This window comes from Canis aureus, chromosome 17, assembly GCF_053574225.1.
Source record: "Canis aureus isolate CA01 chromosome 17, VMU_Caureus_v.1.0, whole genome shotgun sequence".
Classification (NCBI taxonomy): domain Eukaryota; kingdom Metazoa; phylum Chordata; class Mammalia; order Carnivora; family Canidae; genus Canis; species Canis aureus.
The window spans coordinates 52,206,754-52,225,866 of record NC_135627.1 but is presented as its reverse complement, the minus strand read 5'-3'; the positions used below and the strand labels follow the sequence as shown (position 1 = coordinate 52,225,866).

Below are 19,113 nucleotides of genomic sequence, written 5' to 3'. Positions count from 1 at the left end.
CACTCAACCACTGAGCCACCCAGGCGTCCCAAGGCTATCAGATGTTTGTGACAAAAAAAAAAAAAAAAAAAAAAAAAACACTTTAAAAATAGAACTGACTTCTGATGTTATTTCAAAATGGAGTCTCTGGGTAAAAGTTAAGGCATCCCAAAAAGTGGAATGTAAATTTCAGCATGATTTTTTTTGTGCTTCGAATTCTTTAAATCTTCATCTAGGGATGCCTGGGTGGCTCAGTGGTTGAGCATCTACTTTCAGGTCAGGGCTTGGTCCGGATCAAGGCCCCCATTGGGCTCCCTGCAGGGAGACTTTTTCCCCCTCTGCCTGTGTCTCTGCCTCTCTGTGTCTCTCATGAATCAATAAATAAAATCTTTAAATAATAATCTTCATCTAAACAAGAGATTATCTTATGGTTGTTCTAAAACTCCAACAAATATTTGTTGAGTTACTAAAACATGCAAGGACTGTGCTTGGATCTAGGAATGAAAAATGAACAAGAAAGGCAGTAATAGCCATGGAGCTGTAGAGAAACAATGTTGAATATAATTAATGTATTTCTATTTTAATTTTGAAAAAAATGCATCATGTGCGATACCTTCTATGGGGTTTATTTGGCGTTACCTAGAGCACATCCAGTAGAGTTGATAACCCCTTCTATGTCCCCACTGGACCTCGCTTGTGTTTCCTATACTATAGTATTCATCGTGCTGACCTGCAATTATTTGTATACATATCTGCAGCAGACATCTACTACTTTTGTTCTGGCCAGGTTCTTTTCTTCTCAGAAACTCCTTTCTCCACCTACTGGGGCTATCACTTATATGGCCCCCACCTCTCCCACACACAGGGGAGGCACCAGATGCAGCCTGGCCACCCAGAGGCTTGATGGGACCCTGGAAGAGAAAGAATTCATCTCTCTCTCAAATTACTGGTACTAATATCACAGATACCTAGAACTTTGGCTCCATAGGAAAATCTAAGAACCCACTGGAGACCAGTGTTGTGGGGTAGAAAGAGACCCAATTCTTTTTTTTTTAAGATTTTATTTATTATTCATGAGAGACACACAGAGAGAGAGGCAGAGACACAGGCAGAGGGAGAAGCAGGCTCCATGCAGGGAGCCTGATACAGGACTCAATTCGGGGACCCCAGGATCATGCCCTGAGCCAAAGGCAGATGCTCAACCACAGAGCCACCCAGATATCCCAAAAGAGACCCAATTCTGATGAAATACTTGAAGCCTTGGGGACCCCTGGGGGGCTCAGTGGTTGAGCGTGTCTGCCTTGGGCTCAGGTTGTGATCCCCGGGTCCTGGGCGCCTGCTTCTCCCTCTGCCTTTGTCTCTGCCTCTCTCTGTGTGGGTGTGTCTCTCATTAATAAATACATAAAAATCTTTAAAAAAAAAAAAAACAAAAGAAAAGAAATACTTGAAGCCTGAATCCAGAGGTGCCTGATACCCACATCCCTGAAATTCCCAATTAAAAGAACCATATATATTGACTTTTAGCTTAAGATCATTAGATTAATTTTCTCAGCACTCAAACCTGGGAAAATCCCAGCTAACACTGTATGTGTCTCCTCTCTGAGACTGTGAGCTTCTAGGAGCAACTATGAGTAAGGGCCTAACTGGCACCAACAATCCGGTGGCAGCTGCTCACATAGCACGCAGAATGCCTAGATGAAGTTGTTCAGCTTCTAGGGCAGGTGCATGCAGCCCTAGATCCACACACTCCTATGAGGATCCATGAGAGGATGTGTAAAAGCAGATTTTTCAGGTGAAAAAGTTAATACATATCATTAAACTATTGCTTTGAGTATCAAAGATGCTCAAAGGAAGCCCAAACGGAGAAAATTCAAGAACTCTCAGTGGTGTAAAGGCTGTGCCTAGCCAACTCCGCCTCCTTTCGCTGATAGCAGTCATCACATCTGGAAACAGAGAGCCAGAGGAGAAAGAGTTTTGCTAGAGCTTTCCAAGTCTAGAGGATGCAAATGCTTGCTATATTCCAGAAAAAATCATGCCATGTTTGGTTGGTTGGTTGGTTTTGTATGGGAGGATGCCTTCTGGTTTGTTCTTCTAAGCCCATGGGAGGGATCCAGCTGGGGACTGTGAGATAAGACAAGAAATCCAACCCCTCTGGCCCCCAGCCCCCACCCCATATCACATGTCTAAACGCCTCCTATGCTCCCTCCCAACCCATGGGATCCCTTGAGCACTGACTAAATCCAATCTAATCTCTAGCTTCCCTTATTTTTTCTTTATTTCTTTTGTTGTTGTGGTGGTGGTGGCAGTAAAATACACATGATGTAAAATTTACCTTCTTAACCATTTTCACATGTACAATTAATTCAGCGGCATTAAGTGCATTCACATTGTTGTGCAGCCTTCACCACCATCCGTCCCCAGAACTTGGTTTCCTGTGACTGCCACAACAAATATTACCACAAATTTGGTGGCTTACAACAACAGGACTTTATTTGCTCACAGTTCTAGAAACCAGAAGTCCAAAATCAAGGTGTCAGCCAAACACACTCCCTCCAAAGACTGTGGGGGGAAATCCTTCCTTGCCTCTTCCAGCTTTTGGTGGCTCCAGGAGGCATTCATCAGCTCATGACTTTATCATTCCTATCTCTGCCTCTGTCCTCCCAGGACCTTTTCTGACTCTGGGCCTTTTTTTTTCTCTCAGAAGGGTGTTTGTCTTTGGATTTAGGGACCCTCCTTTGGGTAATCCAGGATGATCTCATCTTGAGATTTTTAACTTAATCACTTTTGCAAAGACTCTTTTTCCAAATAGATCATAATCACAGGTTCTGGGGGGTTTGGGACTTGGAGATATCTTTCTGGGGGCCACAATTCAACCCACTGAGCTGGGTTACCCCAGAGGCATTGCCGAGATCGAGAGTTGAATGCAAATGCATTATGAAGGAAGCACCAACAGGAGAGGGAAAAGTGTTAGGGAAGAGAAGGAACCCAAAATAGGGTTAGGGTTAGGGTCAGGGTTAGCAAATTACCACTGAAAAACTAGTAGCATTCACTTCCATAGGGAACCTTAAGGTTGTATAGAACACACCTCAGGACTATCCCACCTGCAAATCAAGGGAGCTCAGAATCTCTTATCATTGACTGAAGGCTGTCCCCAGGGGCATGAACTCCTTGACACTTGTCTCCCTCACACTCAGGCAAAGGGAAAGCTCTCAGGAACAGTCATATATATATTTGGAATAGGACACCTTCTTTGCATCCTAAAATGCCTAGTGCCTCAGAGAAGGAGGTGGGGCACTGATAGCATCTGCCACTAGGCAAATCCTAAGTGTTCACTTTATTGCTTACATTGAGACTAAAGAAGTTGCTACTAGAGTTGCCCACTGAAAGATCATTAAAATAATATTTGATGGAAGATCACTAAGGGATTTGGGGCATAAAGCTGAGAAGAATGTCAAAGAATAGAGTGTCATTAGCATGCAAATCACTTCCAGTCTCCTTTGCACATTTATTAGGACAAAGTCAATCATTATATAGATTGATTACAGGGACATATAGTAAAAGATATGATTTTAAAAATGGGATAAGTAAAAAAAAAATGGGATAAGTAGGAATATGTGATATTCATCAATATGAAGTATTTATCTTTGAATACATGCACCAAGAGTTTATTTTTATTTTTTATTTTTTTATTTTTGCTCCAAGAGTTTAAAAGGCCAATAATATTTTACTTTACGTTGAATACTTTTAAAAATATGTAACATATTTACTTGTTTTTTAACACAGAGCCTATGGTTACTGCAGGTTTTTAAGGTTCTAATTTCAATTTATGTAAGTTTTTTTGTTCTGAAGAATTAAGATACTGTGATCAACACAAAATATTGAATTTTGAATGTAAACATAGGTTTAAGGAGGGAAAAAAAAGAATGATGTATAATGTCCTGCTGTTAATAAAGTACTTGTTCCTTTTTTTTTTTTTTAATGGATGAATTTAGATTTCACTGCATAAGGGGACAAGAGTGATGTGGTTGTTTTATTTTAAAATGTAAGAATTTGTAAAACCCGGGAAATAACATCCTTTGCAATTCCATTTATGTACAATGAAAACTTTCACAAGTCACTGTAGAATTCTTTTTGGAAGCATATGAACTAAGCTCTGTATCCGAATCCCAAACTTCCAGGAAAGAGGGTCTGATGGTCCAGTGGGGGTCAGATAGCTACTCTTGGTGGAATCCACTATGGTCCGTGAGGTGGGGACACAACTCTTGCTGTCCCTCACCAAGGACCACAAGGGGTTGGCTAGTATATGATCACTAGGTTTCAGAGAAGGGGGTGGTACCTTAAAAAAGCTTGACTACCTAAGGAAGGTTTTTATTTTATTTTTTAAATTTTATTTGTTTATTCATGAGACACACAGAGAGAGGCAGAGACACAGGCAGAGAGAGAAGCAGGTCCCATGCAGGGAGCCCGACACAGAACTCGATCCCAGGTCTCCAGAATCACATCCTGGGCTGAAGGCAGTGCTGAACTGCTGAGCCACCCAGGCTGCCTGGAAGGTTTTTATTTAATATGAAAGTGGTTTTTATATGTAGAACCCTAGTGAACTGATTTTTATGCTTAATCCATTCTTTAAAAAATATTTTTTTTTATTGAGGGAATGGACTGTGGTCACTTGGAAATATATTGGCACCAATTCTCCAAAAAAATCTCTGAGGCACACTGATTTTCAGAGGCAATGGAGGATGCTGGGTGTGCAGCCAGGCCCCACCACCTCCGTCTCCACTTAGGTTGAGAGGCAGGTCAGCTCTGTGTTCATGGATGGAAATACTCAGAACATGAAGTATCACATAAACCTCCCTCATGTAATAAATTTCCATCCTTCTTCCAGGCAGTGGTCCAATGTATATTTTAGATTCCTTCTTGAGCATCTGTCAGCGTCTCTACCTCTTACTTCATAAGCCAACCTATATTTTGCTCTTATATTTTTAATCAGGTTGAGTAATGCAGCTACCAGTCAAGGACAAAATTGGATTGATTTTCTGTGGCTATGAATAACACAACAGGGAATAAAAAGGAAACAAGTACAGACAGTGTGTCTCCAGAGAGGTTCACGAGAGTCTCCGAGGAACATCAGGCTCCAATTCAGTGTTTCCCAGAATTTCAGACATTTTTGTACTCTCTTCATGAATTTTGTTACACTCATTTACTACTTGCACTTTTAAAGGAAAAAAAAACAGCTGTATTGAGATATAATTCACCTGTGTAACGTGTACAATTCCATATTTTTAGTATATGTCCAGAGTTGTGCAACCATCACCATAATCTAATTTTAGAACATTTTCATCCCCCACAGAAGAAAGCCCAAGTCCATTAGCAGTAGCTCCCCATTCCCCCCACACACACCTGCTCCCCAGCCCTAAAGAACCATTCATCTACTTTACGCCTCTGTGGATTTGCCTATTCTGACTTTTCATATAGGTGAAATCATAAAATTTGTGACTGGCTTTTTTCACGTACATAATGCTTTCAAGGTTCATCCACGTTGGAGAATGAATTAGTCCTTCAATCCTTTTTATGGCCAAATAATATTTCATGAAAAAAAAAAAAACAAATAATATTTCATGAAATGTATATACCACTGTATTAGAGTTCCCCAGAGAAACAGAACTGACAAAGTATGTGCATATTATATATATATAGAGAGAGAGAGACAGAGACAGAGACAGAGAAAGACAGAGAGAGACAGAGCTCAAGATTTATTTTTAAGGGTTGGCTCATGTTCCTGGAGGCTTGGGGAGTCCAAACTGTGAGGGAGTAGGCTGACGGTCCAGAGACCCAGGGAAGAATTGCAGTTTGAGTCCAAAGGCTGTCGGATGGCAGTATTCCTTCTTGCTCAGGGCAAGTCAGTCTTTTGTCTTCTTTGGGCCTTCAACTGATTGGACAAGGCTCACCTGCTTTACTTAGACTCCACCAATTTTTTTTTTAAAGAATAACAAGGTTTATTTATTTTATTTATTTATTCATGAGAGACACACAGAGAGAGGCAGAGACTTAGAGGGAGAAACAGGCTCCTCACAGGGAGCCCGATGCAGGACTTGATCTCTGGACCTGGGATCACGCCCTGAGCCAAAGGTAGACAACTCAACCACTGAGCCACCCAGGCGTCCCTCCACTGATTTTTTTTTTTAAGATAGATTTATTTATTTATTTATTTATTTATTTATTTATTTATTTATGACACAGAGAGAGAGAGAGAGAGAGGCAGAGACACAGGCAGAGGGAGAAGCAGGCTCCCTGCGGGGAGCCCAAGGTGGGACTCGATCCCAGGCCCCAGGACCACAACCTGAGCCAAAGGCAGAAGCTCAACCACTGAGTCACCTGGTGCCCCTAGACTCCATCATTTTAAATGTTAATCACATCCGGGGGCAGGGGGGCACCCGGGTGGCTCTTGGTTGCAGCTTAGCTCGTGATCCAGTACCCAAGCAGCGTGTCCCAGAATGTGGCTGGACGGTAACACCAGAACCCCCCGGAAGAGGGGCCCCCCCATACCTCTGTGACTCCATTGCACACAGGGTCGGGATGGCTCCCAGAGACCTGTCACTTCTGCTTTAACGGATTGGCCTTAGTGAATTTCCCCAGCTGAGTCGGAATCCAGTCCCTTCCCGAGGACACGACCTATGACAGCCATTCCCAAGGTCACTGCAAGATTCCGGGAGTTTGGTTTAATGAATGACCGACCGGGTGGGAGGAAAAGCTAAAAGCACAGAGAATCCAAACACGCTGCCCAAGTCCGACTTTCCTGATGGCCTGAGCAGCAGCTGCCGTCCGCCCCAGTCGCTTCCTCCTTTCAACGTCTGGCAGCAGGTACTAAGCAGCAGAAATGAGATGCAAGGACCCTCTGCCGGCCGCAGAAAGGTGACCAAGGGAGGCAGGGCTGGAAAAGCCCAAAGAAGAATAATCGATCTCTAAAAAATCACAAGCTGATTCACGCTGGGAAGAGCTGCTGAGCAGCCCCCCCCAAGACTGCACCAGGCACAGAGGGGTACAGATGCATGAGGGGGTGCAGGAACCCCTCTCCCTCTGCCCAGGTAGGGAGACGAAGTGCCCGTCACATTGGATATCTGCACAGGAGAGGTCCCAAGGTGTGCCATCTGATCCGATGAGTTCAGGGGGAGGAATGGGAGAGTGGCCAGTGCGCTGATGCAGGAGGCCAGGGAGCAGAGGCTGCGGAAGAGGGCTGGTGGGGAGGCTGGCGGGGAGGCTGGCGGGGAGGCTGGAGCACCAAGGCTCCTGGACGGATGGCGCTGGGCACGGGAGGGAGAACGCAGAATGGAAGCCGAACATTATAAATGGTGTGTGTGTGGTTTTTTTTAATCAATTAATTCCTTTGTCCCCAGAACACCTGGGTGGCTCAGCGGTTGAGCATCTGCCTTCCACTCAGGTCATGATCCTCTCTCTTTCTCTCTCTCTCTTTCTCATGAATAAATAAATAAAATCTTTAAAAAAAATTCCTTTGTCCCCCTTTGGGTCCTGTATTTCTGATTCAGGTGGGCAGATGGAATGCTAACCGTAGCCCTGAGCCTACGTGGTCTCCTAGTTGTTGGCACTGGTTAAGTAAGAAAGCTGCTGACTGACATGAGAAGCTGTTGATGGATGAAGGAACAGGCAAAATGCTAAGCAGAGCCGGTTAAAACTGACTTCACGGGACGCCTGGGTGGCTCAGCGGTTGAGCGTCTGCCTCTGGCTCAAGATGATCCGGGATCAAGTCCCGCATCAGGCTCCCTGCATGGAGCCTTCTTCTCCCTCTGCCTCTGTCTCTGCCTCTGTCTCTGTGTCTGTCATGAGTAAATAAATAAAATATTAAAAAAAAAATGACTTCACAGAGGCGTCCAGGTGGCTCAGTCGGTTGGGCATCTGCCTGTGACTCTGGTCGTGATCCCAGGGCTCTGATCGAGCCCGAGCCCCACATCCTCTGCTCCGTGGGGAAACTGCTGCTCCCCCTACTGCTCCCCCTGCTTGTGCATGTGCTCGCTCTGTGTGTCAAATAAATGAATAAGTAAAATCTTAAAAAAACAAAACAAAAAAAAAAAAAACCTGACTTCCAGATCTGAGGTCTGAAAATATTTGCAAGAAAAACTCCTACCAGCTAGTCCTCTGCAGTATCTTGCCTGAAAAAATGTATGCTCCTACCCACACTGTTGTGTATCTTGTGTCCATGAAGGGGCCTTTTATTTTATTTTTTTATACATTTATTTTTTATTGGTGTTCAATTTGCCAACATATAGAAGAACACCCAGTGCTCATCCCGTCAAGTGCCCCCCTCAGTGCCCGTCACCCAGTCACCCCCACCCCCCGCCCACCTCCCCTTCCACCACCCCTAGTTCGTTTCCCAGTGAAGGGGCCTTTTAAACGTTGCTGCTCTCTTCTGTGTTGCATAAACTTTAATCGCCAAACCTAACACACGGGGTGGCAATGGTGTGGTGTTCAGAGAGTGGAAAAAAGCCGGGTAGAAAGGACAGGATGCCTGGAATTTCCTTTACATGTTCCAGAAAAAATAGTGGGGAGGAGATAAGGGAACAGGTAAAAGTCAGACCACTGGGACCAAGTGAGGTGAATGTGGACCACACTTCTCAACTCATTTCTGTCAGTTGAAGCTGGGCAATCGGTACATGAGAGTTGTACTCCTATTCTCCCGTTTTCTCTACTTGTGTGTGTATTTGAAAATTTCCATAATAATTTTTTAATGATTTTATTTCTTTATTCATAGGAGACACAGAGAGAGAGAGGCAGAGACACTGGCGGAGGGAGATGCAGGCTCCACACAAGGGAGCCCAATGTGGGACTCGATCCCAGGACCCTGGAATCATGACCTGAGCCAAAAGCAGACACTCAACCACTGAACCACCCCGGCGTCCCAACATTACAAGTTTTTAAAAGGAGAAAAAAAAAGTCACCCATCATAATCCCACTGCCTTCTGCTGACACCTTCCAGCCCCCCACTCCAGGCGGACATAATTTACAAGGCAGCAATCAGCGTCTTTGCCTTCTGAACACTATGCTAAGTGTGTTCCAATGACCTGAGACAATCTTCATAATTGGAATTTTAACGGGGGCCGATGATTCCACTTTTTATTTATTTATTTTTATTTTTAAAAAATTTTTCCACTTTTTAAAATACTTTTTCTACCATCAAATATCTTAGGTTGTCTTCAGTTTCAGTTTTTCGTTCTGTTGTTGCTTTGGCTATTATAGAGATAACATATGAAAAGCATTTAGCACAGTGCCTGGCATATAGTCCTCGTGAGAGTTAATCCTATGTGTCAGCCTGACTGGGCAAAGGGATACCCAGATGCCTGGTGAAACGCTATTTCTGGATAAGGGATGTGAACATTCGATTCCGCAGTCTGAGCAAAGAGATCTGCCCTCACCAGAGTGGATGGGCATCCCCGACCCACCGAAGGCCCAAGGAGAACAAAAAGGCGAAGGAGGGAGGAATTGCCTCCTTTTCTTCTTGAACTGGGGCATCCGTCTTCTCCTGCCCTCAGACATCAGAGCTCCTGGCACCTGGCCCCTTGAACTCCAGGACTTACACCTGCAGCCTGACCCTGAATCACACCACCGGCTTTCCTCATTCAGGAGGCAGACAGCAGGCTGAGGGATTTCTCAGCTTCGAAAGCCAGGCGAGGGATCCCTGGGTGGCGCAGCGGTTTGGCGCCTGCCTTTGGCCCAGGGCGCGATCCTGGAGGCCTGGGATCGAATCCCACGTCGGGCTCCCTGCATGGAGCCTGCTTCTCCCTCTGCCTGTGTCTCTGTCTCTCTCTGTGTAACTATCATGAATAAATAAATAAAATCTTTAAAAAAAAAAAAAAAAAGCCAGGCGAGCCAGATCCTATAATCTATCTATCTATCCATCTATGTATCTATCCATCCTATTGGTTCTATTTCTCTGGGGAACCCTAATACAGTGCTCTATAAATCTTATCTATTATAGAGAATATTATAGTAAATATCTTTATGAATGCAGTTTTTATAAAATAACTATTTTATAATAGTAATCCATGCTCACCGTAAACAAAACAATGTGAAAAAGTACCAAGAAAGTGAACATTACCCAACGCTAACACACAGAGACGTGTGTGCATGCACACACTTAGAGGTGTATAAACTATGCAATATGATGGTAGTGGGATGTTATATATGCTTTTATGTAAGTGGCTTATTTTTATTCAACAATATGCAGTGGGACTCTTTTCTCATCCGTGTAATTGCCCGTATCATTTTTGACGGCCGCATCATGTTCCACTGCTCTTACCACAGTTACCCTACCGATTCCCTATTGATCAATATTTAGGCAGCAATTTTACAATTTTACAAAAATAAGTTTAAACAGCTCTCTTGGTTTCTGATTAGTTTCATTCACGATAAATTCCTGGGAGTGGGATTCATGGGGCTTTATGTCACAAGATCATTTTACCCCAAAGCAAAAATAGCTGATTTTTTCCAAACCTCTACTAGAAGAGAGCAAGCCAAGTTCTGTCCCCCTTGGAGAGGACAAGCCAGAAACACAGCCCAATATCTGTCACTCTCTCTGTATCTCTGTCTGTCTGTCTCTCTTTCTCTCTCTCACACACACATGATGTTGGTAAGAAGAAAAGCACCCTGCCCTTAGGCTAGCATATAACATGTAGAGCAGCACTTGGAATGGGTTCTGTTGTTAATTAGGACCCTCGTAAGCTAGTCTTGAGTATTTCATAATATGCTTTGGGCAGTTTGACGTGGCAACTCTAAAGACCAGTAGGAAATTGGAATCGAAAAAAGAATTATTAGCTATAGGATATTTATATCTCAAACAACAGCAATCATGGATAAGAGAAACAAACCAGACAGTGAGAGCCTTGAGATCTTTACCTGTCTTCATATATCTCTGAACTTGTTTTTTTATCTTCTTTCCATTTTCGGAGCACCCAGGTGCTGTGAGAAAAATAAGGATGCAAGGTTAGAACCTAGGACTTGACTGGTCCAGACTGGCTCCAGTATTAAATAAGCACATGCTGAATAAAAAACAGAAATCAGTACATACTTGCATTTAAAAAAATACAAAACACTACCTAAAGTCATTGAATTTTTATCCTCTTCTGTAATCTTTTTCATATAAATACTTTTTTAAAAAAGATTTCTATTTATTTATTCATGAGACACACACAGAGAGAGAGAGAGAGAGACAGAGGCAGAGACACAGGCCGAGGGAGAAGCAGGCTCCATGCAGGCAGCCCGATGCGGGACTCCATCCCGGGTCTCCAGGATCATGGTCTGGGCTGAAAGCGACACTAAACCGCCGAGCCACCTGGGCTGCCCAGTAGTCACAACTTTTAATATGGTTTAGAAGTTTTAGTCTGGACTCTTGGGTTCAGGTCACACGATCACTGTATCAGGGACAGTCTTGATCCCTGGCGCTTGCAGGTATTGGAGGATTGCAAGCCTCGCTTCATGTGCAAAGGGCTTTGAAGAAGCAATTGCCCGTTTGGGCTCAAAAGCTATCTTGCAGAGAAACAAAAAAGAGGAGACTCAAATATTTACTGGACTATAGATAACAGAGTGCTGCCGCCCAGGCCACAATCACATCAGGCTCTCACCGCAGCACCCATGGGACACGATGGATAAATGCCTGCCCAGCGTCACCCAACTTTGGGTGTCTCACCTTGCCTGTCTCACTCCAAAAGCTGTGTCCTTTCCTCAATGCACTACTCTCAGATCATGAGCTGGGAAGAGCTTTGCGAAGAACCAGGAAGATGTTGCTCCCCCGTAAAGCAGTGAATGGTTTCCCGTGATCCCTTTACTGCTGCCTCTCTCCAGCCCAGCCGCCCCCTGCTCTGCAGGCTCCTCACCTCTGATCCCAGCATCGCCCGGAGCAGAGGAGCTCAGCGTTAAAATTAGGTCGCTTTTCTTCAAAGGGAGCGTTTATTTATTTATTTCTTTTAAATATTTTATTTATTTATTCATGAGAGACACACACAGAGAGAGACACACACACACACACAGGCAGAGGGAAAAGCAGGCCCCATGCAAGGAGCCCGATGCGGGACTCGAACCAGGAGCCCCAGGATCACGCCCTGGGCTGAAGGCAGATGCTCAACTGCTGAGCCACTGGGGTGTCCCCAAAGGGAGCTTTTAAAAAGTGCCACTGCCCAGGCCCTCCCCAAATCAATGGAATTGAAATATCTGGAGGGGGAGAGTCCCGAGAGTGTTTTATAAGCGCTTGAGTGATGAGCAGGCAAGAGTGGGGGCGGGGGGGGGGGGGAGAAGTAACTGGGGAATATTCATGAAAGGCACAGTGGAATCCTCAGCTTCCCACCTGCTGTGTCCGCTGGTGGTCAGGGTTGCCGTCCACGTTGTACAGTAGGACACGTTTCTGCTCGTACCCCAACCCCTTCTGTTCGGTGTAGAATTAAGGAGGGAAGGCTGCCGGGCTCTCCAGTGCTCTGACCCCGGGTGCCCCTCCCTGGCTGAGGCGAGAACCCCCACTGGGGGGTGCCACCTGCTGCTGATTACCTTCTCCCCCGACCACCACCATCATGAAGACAGACAAGACAGGGGCATCTGAGGCCCCGGGGAACACAAGGGACTCGGTCACCCTGGGGAGAGCGGCTGGCGGCCAGCACGTGTGGAAGAGGCCGCATTAGGTTTGGGGGTTCGTTAGGGGGCCCCGGGGGAGCAGGTGCAGCCCCGCGCCGCCCCGCCTTCGTCAGCCTCTGCACACAGGGGCTCTGCAGCGAAGCCTCAAGGTAGACCCGTGGGTGCCCGGGGTTAACCTGGAATCTTCCCCGGGCGCCACGATGGGCAGCTCGCTCTGCATATGTAGGCTGCCGTGTTCTGCGTGTCCGGGCACTAGTGGGAGGCGGGCTTGCTTCGCTTGTGGGGGCCCGGGGGACTCCGTCCGTTAAGTGGGTGACTCTTGGTTGGGCTCAAGTCATGATCTCAGGGTCCTGGGAGGATTCTGCTTGTAGCTTCTCTCTCCATCCTTCTCCCTCTGCCCCTACCCCTGCTCATGCTCTCTCTCTTTCTCTAAAATCAATCAATCAATTTTGAAAAAAAAAAAAAAAAAAAAGGCTTCAGGGCAGCCCGGGTGGCTCAGCAGTTTAGCACCTGCCTTCAGCCCAGGGTGTGACCCTGGAGACCCGGGATCAAGTCCCACGTCGGGCTCCCTGCATGGAGCCTGCTTCTCCCTCTGCCTGTGTCTCTGCCTCTCTCTCTGTGTCTATCATGAATAATAAAATAAAATAAAATAAAATAATAAAATAAAATAAAATAAAATAAAATAAAATAAAATAAAAGGCTTGGTTCACTTTTGTCCCACATTCAAAACTCTCATTGTCTCTAGACTTTTGAGCCCAGGAAGAGAGAGCCACGTCCACGAAATGGTGCACAGAGCCGAGGCTGCTTGCACCCTTTAGTTCTGCCGCTGAGCATGACTTCCCGTGTGCTCCAGGGGGCCTACTCGTGCCCCCTGAGGTGCCCGGGGGGCAACCAACATGGTTGACTCTGAGGGCCTTCTGGCTGGAGGACACTGAGCCACGGGGTACTGCTCACCGGGATGACCCTGCCCCCTGCAGAGAAGGAGAAGGGGGGCTGGGCCTGCCCGAGAGCAGTGTCCCCTCCACCCCCCTCCGACCAGGGCCCTCCGCCGCCCCTAACTCCTCCACACCAACCAACCACGGGCCAGTGTGGGCTTTCCACTTCACAAACGTTGCATCTGGAATTTGTAGTGTGTACGGAAGGCAACCGCCAGGATATATTAAATCCGAAAGTATATGTTACACAACTTCTAGCACATGGAAACCATCTCATTTCCCCGAAACAATTAAAACACAGCAAACAACCCAGGCCCTTCTACAGCCGGTGGGTTGGTCGGTCGTTCCCGGCAGTCTTAAGAAATCAGAAAAGTAAATAAAACTGGAAAAGCTTGCCCTCCAGTGGGGGAAACTATGAACTAACCGCATCGGCAACAGGATTCTAGCCCGGAAACCACACGGAAGTGCGCTGACTGGGAGAGACAGGGGCCCCCACGATGGGCTCAGTCTGGGCCCGGCCCTCAGGGAACTGATTCTCTTGTGGAGACAACCAAGACTTAACTTACTTACTTACTTTATTTATTTATTTATTATTATTTTAAAGATTTTATTTATTTATTCATGATAGATAGAGAGAGAGAGACAGAGACACAGGCAGAGGGAGAAGCAGGCTCCATGCCGGGAGCCTGACGCGGGACTTGATCCCGGGACTCCAGGATCACGCCCTGGGCCAAAGGCAGGTGCTGAACCGCTGAGCCACCCAGGGATCCCCCAACCAAGACTTTAAACACAAGTAAGATACGTGGGCACCGAGCATCCTGACAGAGGAAGGAGCATGTTGCAAGGTTGGCAGGTTTGAACCCCACTCTGCTACTGAAAAGCCCACAGGCCCCGGGAAAAGCTGGTTTCTCTACTGGTGGTGGTGGTCCATAGCACGAGGGTGCTAATGCCTCCCTGCCAGGGCAACTGTGGGGGTCAAATAAGACTGGTGACAGCGCTCAGGGACTGCAGGCATCCATCAGCAGCACTATGGATACTACTTTGTGCTGAGCTGAGGGCTTTGCACTCTAGGCAGACAGGCCTGGGGACCCTCAGGGGCTCACAATCAAGCTGAATGAATGGAGAACCCAAAGAAGTCCTCGACCACTGGTGCGCAGAGCTGCCTTACAGAGGGATTCGGAAAAGGCGTCCCTCTGGGGGGTGGGGGGGCTGCATTGCAAAAAAGATGCCCCTATGGGAAGAACCATTAGACAGATGTCACCAATATGGCAGCCACTAGCCATCTGTGGCCATTTAAATTTATATTAACTGGATTTTAAAATCCACTTCCTCCGACACATTAGCTGTAGTCCAAAGCGCTCAGTTGCCACAAGTGACTAGGGCTCCCAAACTGGACACTGCAGATCAGATCAATGGACAATAGATGAGAGACAGACAGACAACTGTTTTCAATTCTTTGCCCTGTTTTGTTTGCTTCTTGTTTTTTTTTTTTTTTTTTTTTTTTAAGGGGGGGGTCTTTTTGTTTTGTTTTTGATCTTCTACTCTTTTTCTACCTTCTCTGGTTTCAATTGAGCAGTTTATATGGTTTCATTTTCTCTTTCTTAGCATATTAGTTATACTTCTTTTACAATCTGTTAAGTGGTTGCCCTAGTGTTTGCAAAACACATTTACAACTAATTTAGCATTCTCTTTTTATTTTTACACTTTTTGTTTTAATTCCAGTTAGTTAACATATAGTGTGGTATTAGTTTCAGGTGTACAATATAGTGATTCAGCACTTCCATACATCAGCCGGTGCTCATCACAAGTGTACCCCATCATCCCCATCACCTAATTCACCCATTCCTCCACCCCCTTCCCCTCTGGTAACCATCAGTGTGTTCTCTGGAGTTAAGGGTCTGTTTCTTGGTTACTCTGTTTTTTCTTTTGTTTGTGAAATTCCACATATGAGGAAAATCATATGGTATTTGTCTTTCTCTGACTTATTTTGCTTAGCATTCTACTCTCTAGCTCCATCTATCTTGTTGCAAGTGGCAAGATTTCAAATTTTTTGATAGCTCAGTAATATTCCATTGTCTACACATACCACATCTTCTTTATCCATTCATCAGTCAATGGACATTTGGGCTCTTTCCATAGTTTGGCTATTGTTGATAATGAAGATAGAAGAAAATGGAATGAGAGTTGATCAGAGTTATGAACTAATAGAACTATCTAAGTAAGCAAAGACAGTGATGGGAACTATAAAGCAGAGACAGAGATGGGTGTCAAAAGCGATTTGGGAGAAGTCGTGGGAGGTTGTGATGAGGTGAACCAGCTATGGAAGGAATAGCCAAGTGAACAGGACATTAGTTAGTGTGACTTACCTAAGTTATTCAGAAGTGAAAGTTTCTACCCATAACAAGGAGTGGATGTGGCCAGGGGATTGGTTAGTTTGATCTGAATGAAGATGAAAATCACTGAAGCAAAGGGGATCAGGGAACTGGGAGGTGGTGTTGAATGAGTTCACCAAATAGATGCTAAAACCACCCAGAGGTTCAGCACGATTGGAGGGAAGAGAAAATCTGTGAGTCAGGGAGGTGCACAAATGACAGCAACAAGGAGGAGTCGAGGATGACACAGCCGAGTGACATTCATCTCAAAGAGACATAGGTTTTTATACAACAGTGGAAGAGTAATGGGCTAGAAGCAGTTGTGAGTGAAGATAGTGTGAACCCTCTCTCCAAACACATGGTGAGAAAATAGTCTCCACTTGAAAGGACTGCTCGATGGAGAACTCAAAGTTTTCAGTTAAGGTCAAAGACAAAGAGGGAAATGTTGAAAGCAGAGACTGCGGGTGTATAGAACTGTAATGACCACGGAGTGGAGTATTTCCAGAGGAGAAGTTGCAAAGAATACAAAAGACATAAGGGAGGCTTGGCGAAGGAAGAGAAAACAGATGGGGATGAGAGTATTGGAAAGAACAAGCCAGAGGGGTTTATGCCTTAGTGGTCACAAAGAGACGGGTCACAGATCTGCCAAAAGTATTAGTCCCAGCAGATCCCTGGTGGATTAGAAGCAGGGTGAGGATACGGGGATAGGCTTTCAGAACTCAGCGATGGCCCAGAGAGGATTCCTTTCAAAGGCAGTCCTAGTCTTTGATAATTAGAAAAACTCCAGCCAGTCCTAAATCAGCCATGGGGTGAACTGACCATATGATTGTAGGTTCAGAGGTTCCCAAGAGCCAAAGGCAACATAAAATCTAACTCAGGTGCTATGAAGACACTTTAGCAACTTGAAGACAACAATAGTTATCTGAAAGTGCAAAATCCCAAAGGAGATACAAAATTTTAATAGAACTTTGTGTTCTAGGACTAATTTCCCACACTTGGGGGAATGAGGTAGGTAGGGCTTAATAGGCAGACCGTTAGTGACTTAAACAATTTTAATAAACAGTTGAGAACCAAATCTGTTACTGAGAGTATATAAGTTGAAGTTATTTCACAGATAAAAACTTATCAGACTTCACTAATGATCTTCTTGGACAGGACAAGAGTCACTGGGCACTGAAATGTTATAATGCTTATACTAAGCTTCATAGTTGCTCAAATCTACACTGTCCAAATGTTTTTATTCTATGATGTATTAAAGAACTTAGAGACATACTGCCAATCGGATGTCTATTAACAATTCTCAGGGATCCCTGGGTGGCTCAGCGGTTTAGCGCCTGCCTTTAGCTCAGGGAGTGATCCTGGAGTCCCAGGATCGAGTCCCGTGTTGGGCTCCTTGCATGGGGCCTGCTTCTCCCTCTGCCTGTCTGTGCCTCTCATGAATAAATAAATAAAATCTTAAAAAAAAAAAAATCACCTCAAGACCTGAATGGAGTCTTTCTAGTCTTTCTGGAATGCTCTTCACTCACATATCTGATTTGCAAAGCCTTTCGAATGTCATTTCATTTGAAGTGCCTTCTTGGCCCATCCTACTTAAAAACAGTAAGCCATTCTCAACTACTCTATTTGGTATAGAATTCTACATACATAATAACTCAAGGGAATTGTACGATTTATCTTCAGTAATTGCTCCCTGCCTTTTTTTTTTTTTGTCTGCTTCAGTTTTTGAGGGGAAGAGATTAGTGTATTAAAACCTCCAACTATAATGGTTGTTATTTCTATTTCTCTCTCTAGTCCTTTGCTTTTGCTTGATATAACTTAAGGGTAATATTAAGTGCATATAAGTAATAGGTATGTACTTTGTATTTTTTTAATTGAGATATAATTGATATATATTAGTCTCAGGGATGTATCTCACACACATATATAAGATATATATATATATATATCAAAATGGTTATGATGTCTAATTAACATCCATCAACAAAGGTAAACATTTTTGCTGTTAATTTTTTACAATTTCATTTTTAGCATTAAATTTTTTTTTTAACCAATGTATAGTTGATTCTTGAACAATACAGGGTTTAGGGGAATTGCCCCCATGCAGTTGAAAATCTCAAAAATACATGTATAACTTCTGACTCTCCAAAAATGACTATAGCTTACTGCTGACTAGAAGCCTTACCAAGAAACATAAACAGCTGGTAACACATATCTTGTATATGTATCATACATTGTATTCCTATAAAGCTAGAGAAAATAACATGTTAAAATCCTAAGAGAAAATATTTACAGTACTATACTGTTATAAAAAAAAAGTATAAGCAAACCTAGGCAGTTCAAACCCACATTATTCAAGAATCAACTGTAATAATGTCTTTGTCATATTTTGCATTAAATTCCACTTTATTTAGACTATTGTTCCACCTTATTCTGGTTCATATTAGCCTGTTAGCTATTTCTATCCTTTTATTTCAATTTTTCTGGTTCCAAGTGTCTCTTGTAAATAATTAATACAATAATTGGTTATTTAACCCATTCATGTTTATTTGTAATCAGTGCTACATCCAAATTTCTGCCACCCTATTTTCCATTGACTATACTCTTTGTTCCTCTCTGCTTCCCACTAGATAAACTGAGCAAGTTACTTTCAATTTTTTTTAGATTTATTTATTTTGGTGGGGTCAAGGAGAGAGAGAGGAAGAATCCTTAAGTAGACTCCCTGCTGAGCAGAGTCCAATTTGGAGCTTGATCCTAGGACCCTGGGCTGAAATCGAGGGTCAAACGCTTAACCAACTGAGACACTTAGAAGTCCCTTTTTTTCTTTATTTATTTTATATATATTGAGAGAGCGTGGTTGCACAGGAGCAGGTTGGGGCGCTGGGGCAGAGGGAGAGAATCTTAAGCAGGTTCCATGTTCAGCTTGCTCTCATGACCCTGAGACATGACTTGAGCTGAAATCAAGAGTCCAGCACCTAACGGACTGAGCCACCCAGGTACCATTCTTGAAGGTTTTTTTTTTTTTTTTAATATTTTTCATTTATTTATTCATAGAGATGCAGAGAGAGAGGCAGAGACACAGGCAGAGGGAGAAACAGGCTCCATGCAGAGAGCCTGATGTGGGACTCGATCCAGGGTCTCCAGGATCATGCCCTGGGCTGCAGGCGGCGCTAAACCGCTGCGCCACCGGGGCTGCCCTT

The 19,113-nt window shown here is 44.5% G+C and overlaps 1 protein-coding gene and 1 long non-coding RNA gene across 3 annotated transcripts in view; one reads left to right on the top strand and one right to left on the bottom strand.

The window, feature by feature from the left end:
• Positions 1 to 4,749: 4,749 nt before the first annotated feature.
• Positions 4,750 to 19,113, bottom strand: part of NAA16 (N-alpha-acetyltransferase 16, NatA auxiliary subunit) — a 98,885-nt gene continuing 84,521 nt past the window's right edge. Inside the window, exons 21-22 of one of the 2 annotated variants that reach the window (XM_077855495.1) lie at positions 10,885 to 10,947; positions 4,750 to 5,191 (exon numbers count right to left, since the gene is read on the bottom strand). In XM_077855495.1, coding sequence (XP_077711621.1) covers positions 10,915 to 10,947 — 33 coding nt within the window. In that variant the 3' untranslated portion in view covers positions 4,750 to 5,191; positions 10,885 to 10,914. Of the gene's footprint in view, positions 5,192 to 10,794; positions 10,948 to 19,113 lie in introns of those variants that run through there. The other variant, XM_077855494.1, reaches the window with a different exon arrangement.
• On the top strand, positions 6,441 to 7,856 carry LOC144287990 (uncharacterized). Its single transcript, XR_013355917.1, has 2 exons — positions 6,441 to 7,064; positions 7,524 to 7,856. It is a non-coding gene; the product is annotated as an uncharacterized LOC144287990 (long non-coding RNA).